General features: G+C 39.4%; 2 protein-coding genes across 2 annotated transcripts; one reads left to right on the top strand and one right to left on the bottom strand.

Annotated features, from left to right (window-relative positions):
• Positions 1–3,820: 3,820 nt before the first annotated feature.
• LOC113731624 (protein EXORDIUM-like 2) lies at positions 3,821–5,297 on the top strand. The gene has a single exon (XM_027256991.2). It carries the CDS (start codon positions 3,907–3,909, stop codon positions 4,816–4,818), a length of 912 nt encoding a protein of 303 aa, XP_027112792.1. The 5' UTR covers positions 3,821–3,906; the 3' UTR covers positions 4,819–5,297.
• A 2,845-nt stretch (positions 5,298–8,142) lies between these two features.
• Positions 8,143–11,688, bottom strand: LOC113731625 (phospho-2-dehydro-3-deoxyheptonate aldolase 2, chloroplastic). The gene is made up of 5 exons (XM_027256992.2): positions 11,056–11,688; positions 10,255–10,532; positions 9,889–10,165; positions 9,323–9,568; positions 8,143–8,831 (listed from the first exon to the last, which is right to left on the bottom strand). Exons 1-5 carry the CDS (start codon positions 11,551–11,553, stop codon positions 8,565–8,567), a joined length of 1,566 nt encoding a protein of 521 aa, XP_027112793.1. The 5' UTR covers positions 11,554–11,688; the 3' UTR covers positions 8,143–8,564.
• Between the last annotated feature and the right edge of the window lie 735 nt (positions 11,689–12,423).

Raw genomic sequence — 12,423 nt, 5'->3', positions numbered from 1 at the left:
CAATACGCCATCATTAGCTCTTTTTACTAGCACTAGTAAGTAAATACCTTTGGTCCACTCTCCGACGACTCTGGTGAACCCACCTGAACACCGCCACCGATAAAACCACCCAACCGGCCAACACCAAAACCCCAAAATTAATAGCCATTTGAAATAAAATAATTTATTTCATAAATTTCAACCACCATTCCATCATTCTAACCATCTTTTTATCTCGCATACATCACATCATAAAAAATGCTACAGTAATTATCTCAAATAAATCATCCAAACAAACTCCGTCCGCGGCATCCACTTCGGTTATTTACGTTTCTTTGTGCTTCAATCGTTCCTTAAACTAACAATAATGTATAATTGTTTTTTTTTTTAATTTTAAAACAATAATGTAGAGTGGATAGAGAGAGTGACGTAAGGTCACGAAATCCAACAACCGAAGAACTCAGACGCCTAGATTCGACAAAACGAACCAACCAAGAAACGAGCCGGGACCCCCCCCCGCCCGCTCAGTCTGCCCTTTGCGAAGGGAGAGTCAGCATAAAAAAGCCAAGTCATTTTATTGGAAGTTCTGGACCGATCATGCGACCTGCTTAGTAGTGGCATTGGTATATGAATGAATAAATTAGTGTGTGTAATGAAACAGGCCCTAAAAAGAACACTACTATTAGCAATTTAGCATCAAATTCTGTACCACTGCCACCTAAAAGCAAGTCACCGCCGGTGGACTCCACATTCGGGTCCATCCCCACCAATGCCCTCCAATTACCAAACGCCAGCTTCGTGCAGCCCTCTACCCTTTTGCCCTATAGAATCTTAGATAGCCCTCTACCAACTCAAAATAAGGACATGTACCCTTTCTTTCCCAGTGGTCCCGATTTTCTTTTGAATTTCTGGATGGATACGTACAAGAACCAGCATCGTGCTACTGTTTGAATTAAGGAACTTTATTGGTCGTGTGTCTCGCAAGTTAAATTGACAATTAAAAGACTGGGGAGAAAAATCCGAATTTCACTAGTCGTAGTGGTACCACTAAGGACTAGAGCGGGGAGGGGATGCTGATGGGGCCATACATAAATACATTGCTGGGGCTGCCCTTTACAAATTAGAAGTTGAAGAAAACACGAAACGGACGCCCCTATCAAACAAATCGTGGTGTTTATTAGTATTTTAATAAAAAAAATGTTAATGGCTGAAGTGAAAATATACAAATCATGTCTCACCCTTTTTTATTTTTTTTTTATAGTGGTGTTCGACGACTATCCTTTTTTATGAATATGTATTCTTAGAAATGAAAATTGTATAATAAAAAAGACAATAGGAGTGCTGCTATAAACAAATGAAGTGACATTTACATTTATCTATTTTAAATACAATATACCAACTCTTGAAAATTTTGTATAGATCAATATTAAAGTACTGAATATGTACACTTTGACGGCGTACATATCAAAAGGCATGAGTACATAATGCATGTGTAAAATTTGAATTTAAAATTCAAGTTAAGTTTCACATGAATTGTTACTTGTCAGTAAAATGTGTATATATATATATTAATCATTAAGACTCGCGTGATATGTAATTGTTCACTATTCAAAAAATTTTAACCATTATTTGACTATTCAATAAGCAAAAAAAAAAAAAAGATATTCAATTCATGCCTATGAATGTTGAGTGGCAACACACAAGATAGAGTGCGAGAATACAGAGGCATAAATGTAGGTGAGCCCTAAAATTGTTGGCAATTAGTTTGAAATATGCGCTCGGTCTTAATGTGATAGATGCCACATCACCAAAGAATCTAGTGATCCTACTTGCTTTCATTCATCATGTTTGCTTCCATTTGTGACTAGTTTATAATCACGGGCCACGACTGCTAAATGGTTCCAAGTAGAGACGGCAAATCAACCCACTTAACTAGATTTATCCATACCCGTCCATGAATAGATGGGTATGGGTATCTTAAATTCTTGTATATGGGTATAAATGGGTTACCCAATAATACCCATTTATTAAATGGGTATTATTGGGTAACCCATCAAACCCAATTAACCGATTTAAAATTCTCTTCCCCCCAAGTCTCTTCTTTTCCCCTACCTTTTTTTTTCCAAATTTTTCATTTTGTCATGATGTTAACATTATTATTATTATTATTATTATTTGTTGGTTTTATCTTATTATTTTACTTTTTTTCTTAGTTTGTTAACTTGCTCATTATTTAGCATTACCAATTTATGATAAATTTTAGCCTATTTTCTTATCTTTATAAAATGAAAATTTAAATTTATATATGAAAAAAATGTTAGGGGTTCAAAATTTTTGGATTAAGTTTTTATATTAATTTTTATAGTACTTAATTCAAAATTTTATATTCGTATTATTCAATTATTAAATAATAGGTAATTTTGTGACATAGAGTATAAATGAAAAAAATTGGTAATTAAGTTTATTGAACATTATAAGTAAATATTTATAACTAATGATGGGTACAAAGAGTGGTATAAATTGATAACTTAGTTTGCAAAAATGAATTTAAATGAGTTTGCAAAAAGTTAAAATAAATGAGTTATAAATGGGTAATTGGGTTACCCAATTCATTTTTTGACTTACCCATTTATACCCATCTAATTAAATGGATATAAATGAGTTGACTCACTTATACCCATTACCCATTTTACCCAACCCAAACCCACCAAAGTCACCCATTTTGACACCTCTAGTTCCAAGGTACAAATGGAGCAGCTGTGAAAACATATTTTAAACAGTTAATTAACACCCTACCCTAATCAGAAAGCCCCAAGGTCCAAGACGCCCTCTTTCAATGTGGGACAATAAATTTCAATTTTCTCATTACAAATTATTACCAACATGTTGAACAAAAAAAATGATTCGAAAATAGGTTTATAATATGAATGAAGCTTTTTTTTTTTTTATAGAAAAATATACTGTAACGATTTGATAAATATAAGGTAAAAAAATAACAGAAAAATATGTTTACAGAAAATATAAAAGTATTTTGAAAAAAATTGCAACCAAACAAGGATTATTATCTTTTTTTTTTGTCAGTTGGTAGAAACCCGACTATTGACTTTACAACCCTTAGTCCACAGTACATCTCAAAAGCCATGGTAACTAGTGAGGGTACTGAGGAGACTTATAAACCCAACACCCAAATCCCCCCAATCGATGTGGGATAGAAACCCCACAGGGTGCCCTGCTGCTAAGACCTAACTAGGACCCCAAGCCCCCTGCCCCCTAACAAGGATTATTATCCAAACACATGATATTTCAAAATCAAAAGGTAGATGTTACTGCTACCAATAAATGCCAATCCAGAAGGCATGAAAGCTTTGCACCCCATCAGCGTTTTACAGACAGCTGTTGAGCGTGGCAATGAAGAGAGAGAGAGGGAGGGAAAGCGTAGAGGAATGGATTTGGATGAGATGGGGCATCAAAGTCCTTTCCTTCTGATTCCTGTTCGGGCAGCCAGGGTCCTGTTTCTCTGCTGCGTGCGTGTTTTTTTTTTAGTAGGTAGCGTAGGAGGAGTAAAACAAAATACTACAAAAATATCAGTCCAAGTGTAATGGCATGCACACGTCAACACCACCCCTTCTCTCTCAATTGCATTCCCCATCTCTCCACCACGTCAGATCAAACCCCACTCTAGACTCCCACGTCATCCGTCTCCAGCTTCCAGCCTGGCCGAACTCCCCTCTGCCCAATTCCCTGCCTCCACCTTGCATCCCTCCCCAGTTGACATCTTCTTCGCTTCTACAGCTGTCCTTCCTGTCTTCGGGCCTCTATATATAAGCTGCTACATCCTCCTCTCAAACCCGCAGCAGAGCCTTCTTTCTTAACTCTGTCCCAAAAAAACACAAAAATAATAATAATATCAAGAATAGCAGTACAACAATGGCTTCTTCTTCTACTACTTGTGGTACTCTTCTGTTCTTGGCTAGTACCATCTTCTTATCCACTCTCATATCTGAACCGGCTTCCGCGGCCTTGGTCCAACAGCAACCCCTGGTCCTCCAATACCATAACGGTATTCTTCTCAAGGGTAAAATCACCGTCAACCTCATCTGGTACGGCAAGTTTACGCCCACCCAGCGCTCCATTATTGTCGATTTTCTTCAATCCCTAAACTCCCCCAGGGCGGCTTCTCCCTCCGCCGCCTCCTGGTGGATGACGACCGAGAAGTACAAGGGCGGTGGCGCCTCCACGCTGGTCGTGGGGAAGCAGATTCTCGACGAGAACTACTCTCTCGGAAAAATGCTCAAGAACTCGAATCTCGTTTATTTGGCTGCCAGAGGGGGCCACATGGCTGGTTCCATTAACGTTGTTTTGACGTCGGGGGACGTTTACGTGGACGGGTTCTGCAGCAGGTGCGGGACGCACGGCTCGACTCGGGGCCCGGCTCGCTTTGCATATGCCTGGGTTGGTAACTCGGAGACTCAGTGCCCGGGGCAGTGCGCCTGGCCTTTCCACCAGCCGCTGTACGGTCCCCAGACTCCTCCGCTGGTGGCGCCCAACGGAGACGTCGGAGTGGACGGCATGGTAATAAACTTGGCCACGGTTTTGGCGGGAGCCGTTACGAATCCGTACAACAGCGGGTATTTCCAGGGCCCAGCAACGGCGCCGTTAGAGGCCGTGTCGGCGTGTACGGGGATGTTCGGGTCGGGGTCTTACCCGGGCTACCCGGGTAACTTGCTGGTGGATAAGGCCAGCGGGGCGAGTTACAATGCGAACGGGGTGAACGGGCGCAAGTTCTTGCTGCCGGCTATATGGGACCCCCAGAGCTCTGCCTGCTCGACACTGGTTTGATTGTGATTGTGATGATTGATGAACCCGACCCGACCCGGAAAAAAAAAAGGAGTTGATGATGGATGGATGGATGGTTGGGTAAATGGAAATTATGTTATTATGAGGTGTGGCAGCTGTACTTTTTATGTAGATACACGGTCGCAGAATGGTTTTCGAAATTTGGAATGAGGCCAGCTTTGGCTGCTGCTGGCTGGAGAAGTGGTGTTGTTGTTTTGTGTGACGTGACGTGTATATTCATCACCATTACTAGAAGCATGAAAAAGAAAATTGTGAAAATTGCAATAGAGGGGTAAATTAAGTGATACCACTACCAGTAGTAATTATGATCAGTACTATCATCATATATCTTAGTAAAATGTGAATGGAAGGTTGATTATTATAGTACTGTATTAAGTGCTGTTTAAGTCCGGTGTCTATAAAAAGAAGCCTTGAAATTGCTCTTAATAAAAAATATGCATATGTCCTCTTTTGCACCAGAAGATGCACAAACAAACGACTGGTAGTTAATCGGTGGTTTACCCCCCCCCCCCCTCTTATCTATCTGTCTCGAGTTTTTATCCAAAAAAAAAAAAAAAAAGGTACCGTAGCGATTTGATGCCGAAGAAAACATAAAAAAGTAGGCACGTGAAATAACAAAAAAAATTGAAATGGGGTGAAAAATGGGTCCAACATTGAAAAAAAAAGAAGTTGTTTTGAATTGGTGAAATGGAGGTGGCCTGTTTGTTGGGGAAGGAAGGAATTCAAATTTGATTACATAAGTGTAGTGCAGTGTTTAATCATACCATAATGGAGTAGAATATTATTATTGGTTTCATGAATGAATGGGGTGGTGTCGCCGCTAATTAAATCAAATCAAATGTGGGGACTGTTGAATATATATTAATTGAAAGCGGGTTTGGGATTCTTTCTTATCGGCAGCAGCAATAAGCATATGAGCTCATGATTTCTTGGGTCCCAACATCTCTTTCACCTCTTTGGTTTGGATTGTGGACTACATAAAATAATTGACTATATATATATGCTTCGCATCCCCGAGTCCTATCCCTCCGCCATGCCCCCCTGTAGAGTGCAATTAATAAATACTACCAAAAAAAGAAAAAAAGAAACTGAGAAGCATATGCATATCCTGAGGCTGTGGTTTCCGGGCTATAGCAAAATTTGTAATGAAGATTTTGATGAGAGTTTCGCCTTCCTTGGGTGCTGATAGCAGCAGCCAAAAAAAGCAGTACACTTTATTCTCTATTCCAGTGTGACGTAAGTATATGCTGATTATTGTCGAAAACCAAGAAAGTCCTCAACTTTTTTTTTTTTTTTTTTTATACGATAGAATTTCTATAATCTAAATTAGCCTATTCCAGGAGGGAGAGGAAGGGGACTCAATGTGAGTAGCAACTCCATCGAAACTGGTCAATGAAGATCGTCACATATTATGACAAATTTTGTGGGAGGTAAGACTCGAACCCTTAACCTCCCGCACCATCAAGCCTAAGAAGGCTTGAGGTGACCGCTGGGCGGCGAAAACCAAAATAGTCCTCAACTCTATATGGTTTTGTTAACTCTTTCTATATGATGTAGTCATCTCATCTGCTCCATAGATGATAGAACTTAAAAAAGGTCATAATAAGTTGAATCCTGTCTAAGCAAGTCTTTTTCCCTGAAGCAAGCATTCATTCCTATTTCATTTTTGTCCGCAAGGAAACAGCCTAAAGAGCTAATATTATAGCAGTAAGAACACTGGCGCCTTGTGAAAAAAGTAATTAATGGAGCAAAAAGTACCCTATTGCACTAAAACACGAGGTAAGTAAAAAAAATAAAGCTGGGGGCGGGGAGGGGGGGGGGGGGGGGTTGTAGTACAGTACGCTAGCCACTAGACTAGAGTTGTGTAGGAAAGAGGGGGGGAAAATCTACTTGCAAGATTTTCATGTTTTGTACTTTGATCCGTCCGGCACTCTTAAAATTCCTCGAGTTGTTGTTGATTTTACGACCACAAGCTCCTTAATTGATGAGAGTCTCTTTCACCTGTTCGTTCGTTGCATGAGTGAGTAAAAATTGATTGTATCAGCATTCATTCATCATTGGTGTTGTTAGTATGCCTAGTTGCCAAAAAACCCATATCAAACTGGGAACTTGGGTGCCTCACTAAAAAAAAAAAAAACCGTGCATGAGAGCCGCCAGATGGTATTCGTGCAAGAACAGGCTCTGTCCCTCCTCCATTCACGCAGATTTTTTTTGGAGGGGGCGTTGTCTGCCCAGCTAATCCACACAAACCAATACATATAACACAAGTCTACCACTATTTTTGTTTCGGAGCTGCCCTCCCATTTTCCAACATCACCAGTTTTTTATGTCTTCGACCAATTGGGTTCTTTTATGCTTTCTTATCTTTACAAGGCAGAGTTTACAAATGCAGATCAATGCATTATTGGCACCACTATCATGCCTGATATCCTTTCCTTTTAGGCCAATGACCAGAAACAGCTGATTTAACTTTGAAAAAGAAAAAAAAAATAATTTCAAAAACCTCTGGATTCACATCTACCGAATCTAATAATATTATTGTATTGTGAACCATTAGCAGAACCTCGGTCCTTGAAAGATGGAAGAAGATAGCATCAAATAGAGTCGTCATCATTGTGACTGAGGGGATTATTTTCCCTAATATAGAATTTGCCACTTGACGACTCGATTATTTTTGTGGAGATAGATATTCCATCTCCTCATTGTTCAAATGGAAACAACACACCCGACCTCTGCTGCTTTTTCTTTCTTCTAATTCAGGCCATTCATTCTTCTGTGATGCCTAATAATTCCAACCCATTAATTGGGTCCCTTGAGCAAAAATTATCGCTCCAAAGGAGGAGAGAAAGGCCACTCTACGCTCAAAAGGAGTAAATTATGATACTCCCCAGCAAAAGCTCCAGCGTTCAATTTGATTACACTCCCTTTTAAATTTTTATTTTTTTACCTGTGCTGCAATCATTGTAGAAAGATATTAGTATTGGGTTCCCAGCTTGCATCATCCGTCTGGACCCAAAAGTATCACCATCTTCTACTGTACTCGTGCATTTGGTTCTTCCATGATAGCCAAATTTGGTTGTTCCATGGGTTGCTGTTGGTCTTGACCGGTGAAATTTGATTGGGTGAATAACTTGACTGAGCAGGAATCATGCCACTGCAAATGATGAAATGAACCAACCTTGAAGGAAAGGAAGTGAAGAAAACGTCCGCATGTGATGCGACACCAAGTAGTATGCGTGCCTTTCAGAACAAACATGCAACATTCATCTACCCAACAATACAGATACAGACCATAAAACTTGCATATACAACGAACACTTCAGGTGATATATTATTGTTACTCCTACAATTATCTGGACCGGAAGTCCCTTGCTCCTGTTGAATGCATGAAGAACTAAAGGCCAACTGGCTACTTGATCTACAAAAAACTATGTGTATCCAGCAATACAATCCTGAACATTTTTTAGACTCTAGACTCGTTCAAATTGGCCTTCCTTCATACTCCCAAAATATTTTACAACCACAAGCTGCATTGTTTTTTCCAATTTTTCATGAACTTAGAACCTGGATGTCCGTGTGTGGGCGCGCGTGCGCGCGCTCATGCCTGGATTCTCAAGCAAATAGCCATATACCTTACAGCTTACTAAAAACATCTAAAACCCATGTCAACACGACATGGCATGTGCCTGGGTGAGAAAACTAAGGTGCAGCATGACAAGTCAAAGCTCTTAGACCTTCGAGGAGGACAGCCTTTGTTGTGGTAAGAGCCTCCTCCTGCGAAGTCGCTCTGCTATGATAAAAGCAAGCTCAAGTGATTGAGAAGCATTGAGTCTTGGGTCGCAATGTGTGTGATATCGTGAGCTCAAATCATTGTAAGTAATCGTCCGAGAACCTCCTATGCATTCTGTCACATTTTGCCCTGTCATCTCTAAATGCACACCCCCAGGATAGCTCCCTTCTTGATCATGTACATCGAAGAATGCTCTCACCTCAGCCTGCAAAATGCAGCAAAAGGCTAATGACTGTGAGGCAGATAACCTACAACCCAGCAAGGTTCAGAATAAATATCTACACATTCTAACATGAAAGCATACGGGACACCTTGTGAACATCTTAATTATTTGTATTATCATTAATCCAAAGGATACCTTTTATCAAAACTTCTCTTCTGGAGATTTTGCATATGAACAAAAGAAAGTATTGCTATTTTTTTCATTAGTTTTGTTTTATTTCCCTCTCTTTCTCCTTTCCTTTGTTCTTGAGAGCAGCTTCCTCCACAACATTATTTGTCAAAACTTGTTAGCAAACATTTACAAAATGACTGCTGCTGGCAATTACTGTTGGGTTTCCAGGAATGCTGCTTGAAGGCATGTCCAGGCATAGCATAAATGTATACCCCAACAGTACAGCTGCAGTAACTCAGATGACCATATAAGATTGAGAGGACCACTAGGAGTTTATGAAAAAGTGGGAAAAAAAAATTTACCCTGATTGAATCAAAGGAACGGGTCTTCAGTCCACAAGGAGCTTTAATTGTATTTCCATGCATGGGGTCACTGACCCAAGTGACAATTTGACCTGCTCTGCGAACTGCCCTGATCAGATGTGGAAGCTTCACCCTCATGTTCTCAGCTCCCATTCTGGTGATCACTGTTATTCTGCCTGGCTTATTCTGAGGATTCAGAATGTCTATGAGCCTAACCAGTTCGTTCGGATCCATCTTATCACTCACCTGCAACATTCATCAAAAGTTAACTTCACAATGCTTGCAGGAGAAACCTCAAGTCATATTGTAGTAGTGTAGCTACTCAGTGAAGATTAATGCTGCAAAAATGAGATTGTCATGCAAAATTTTTCTTTATCCTCACTTTCATCCATGAACACGAGTCAATTAATGTCATAATACAATTTGATCACTCACTCTTACGTGCAAACCAATTAAATTACTGGGAAAGATTCAAAATTGATAGGCACAATGCACGCATCTATACTAAACAAACAGGTATGTGGAATGAAAATCTGAATTAATCAAGTGGACTGCATTTCAGATACCTTGATGCCAAGTGGGTTGGCAATTCCTCGCACAAACTCAACATGGGCACCATCCAACTGCCTTGTGCGCTCTCCAACCCAGAGCATGTGGGCAGAGCAATCATAATAAAGGCCTGAAGTTGAGTCCTCCCTTGTTAGTGATTGCTCGTAAGGCAAAAGCAAGCACTCATGTGAAGTCCAGAAGTCAGTTGTAGCCATGACTGGGTGACCATTTGTAAGACCAGCAGCAGCCATGAAGCCAAGAGCCTCATCAACTCGGTGAGCCAATTCCCGGTACCTTTCAAGCAAATTTAGTTTATGCAACAAAAGATTGTATCAAATTACTGCCCAAATGGTTGAAACATACTCTTGAAATGGACAATATACCTATCCCCCTGCTCACTGTGATCAGTGAAATCAAGATTCCACTGAGAAACCCTCTGCATGGCAGCATATCCTCCAGTAGCGAATGCCCTGAGTAGGTTCAATGTAGACGCAGATTGTGTATAAGCCCTGATCATCCTTTGGGGGTCTGGTATTCTTGATTTTTCATCAAAAGCATCCCCATTCACATTATCGCCTCTATAGCTAGGCAGCTTCACACCATCCTTTTCTTCAAATGGATCTGACCTTGGTTTTGCAAATTGGCCTGCCATTCTTCCCACCTAAAATAGCAAGCATAATTAACATTAATGTTTTCTTAAATCCCATTATGCATGACTTCAGAAGTAAAAGTGGCAAATTTATTCCCAAATCCAATACTGACCTACTGGTCACCACGGCTATCTAGTCAACACCCGCCCCCCGGGGGATGCCCCCTAAGCAATGGCTAACAATTCTAACATGTACAGAAGTTAGATAGCCTCGTCACCAGTGAAGACCAAAAAGAAGAGATCACCAAAATTTCAGCAACAATATGAACTGCTAAATACCGCCAACATCCCCCTCCCCCCAAACATGAAACATCAGCACATCCACAGCATAATTAGCATATAGATGCTATGAATCAGAACAAGAACAATATAGAGAGACGCTGATCATGTAATTCAATTATTTGGATCACTTTTCATTATGTTCCAACAGTAATAAAGTAATCACATAATTTTGCTTCATTCAAAATCTCAAAACTATAGTTACGAAACATAATCATTAAACTAGTAATTAATGAAAATATGAAAGTCAGGCAACCTTAATAACAGGCATTTGACCACCAAACATGAGCACAACCCCCATCTGCAGAATGACTCTGAAAGTGTCCCTAATATTATTGGCATTGAATTCTTTAAAGCTCTCAGCGCAATCACCACCCTGCAATAAAAAAGCGTTCCCAAGTGCAGCCTGGCCGAGCTTTTCTTCGAGGTTTCTAGCTTCCCCTGCAAAAACTATAGGAGGGAAGGATTCAAGGATCTTTAGAACTGATTCAAGATCAGATTTATCCGGATATTCTGGGAGCTGAAACGCTGTTTTGGATTTCCAGCTATCTGGCCTCCAATCCTTCTGGGCTGGTGGTGTTGTGGCCACGGCTGAGATGGGCTTGGCATTGAATTTTCTACGGGGAAAAGAGTTGAACGGGAAAGAGGAAAGAAAAGTGGGTTTAGTGGCTGCAGGGTGGAGGAAGGCGCTTGGGACGTTTGAGTAGCAGGTCACGTCCGCCACTGTGATGGTGGTTGTCAGCGCCTGAGCCATTGCTTCTGTCCTGAGATTTGGACTGGTAAAGGATCAGAAAGAAGACTAATTAAAAAAACAAAAAAAAAAGGAACGGAAAACGAAAATCTTAGCAATTAGCATAGATTTTAGCTTAGATTATTCACATCCTTTTCCACAGTTACATTTTACGGTTTATGGTATATATCAAAAAGAAAAATACAACCTCAAACTTGAGGGTTTTTCAAATGATTATTTTAATGTCATCTCTGTTGGACATAATTTTTTATTAAAAAATTCCTTCTCAATTACTTCTTAGTGTGCATTTGATAAAATTAAAATTTACAAATTGAAATATGAATCCATTATGTTATTGAACTCTTAAATATTAAATTAAATATATTTGAGTGTATATGACAATTAGCGATAAGTGAATAACTTATCACTTATTTTTGTAAGCAAATTTTACTTAGAAAATTTAGTGGCACTTAATTAATTCAGATGTTCAATTTTTTGTTATCAAATGTGTCTGAATATATTAAAATCTAAATACATTAATTTTAAGTGATGAATTACGTTATTAAACAAGACCTTACTCTAGTAAGATACAATTTACACTAATAAGGATCAACTTTTTTTTTTCTTTTTTATGCATAATAAGGCTCAACTTGACTTTTGTTTGGATAGAGCATTATCCCAAATAATTATTTGGAATAATTACTGTAACACTTTTTATGATGTGAGATAAAAAGGTGATTGGCAATATAAAAAGATGAATTGAAGCGAATTTTTTCTTTTGGAAAAAGTTGCTATCCATACTCTAGAAACTTCCATGATATCATGTATGTGAAATAAAGATGTGGTTGGGAAAATTAAAAAATAATTAAAACACCTATTTAAGATGCAACCATT

Source organism: Coffea arabica, chromosome 2e (genome assembly GCF_036785885.1).
Source record: "Coffea arabica cultivar ET-39 chromosome 2e, Coffea Arabica ET-39 HiFi, whole genome shotgun sequence".
In the NCBI taxonomy this organism is placed as follows: domain Eukaryota; kingdom Viridiplantae; phylum Streptophyta; class Magnoliopsida; order Gentianales; family Rubiaceae; genus Coffea; species Coffea arabica.
The sequence above is the reverse complement of the archived record's forward strand: the minus strand, read 5'-3'. Positions and strand labels throughout refer to the sequence as shown.

Bases quoted from the DNA above. Each gene is read 5' to 3' on its own strand.
- LOC113731624 (XM_027256991.2), top strand. From the start codon at position 3,907: ATGGCTTCTTCTTCTACTACTTGTGGTACTCTTCTGTTCTTGGCTAGT.
- LOC113731625 (XM_027256992.2), bottom strand. From the start codon at position 11,553: ATGGCTCAGGCGCTGACAACCACCATCACAGTGGCGGACGTGACCTGC. The intron at 10,533-11,055 runs GTTGCCTGACTT...TTGCTATTTTAG, and splicing joins GTCAAATGCCTGTTATTAAG to GTGGGAAGAATGGCAGGCCA. The intron at 10,166-10,254 runs GTATATTGTCCA...TTTGCTTGAAAG, and splicing joins CACAGTGAGCAGGGGGATAG to GTACCGGGAATTGGCTCACC.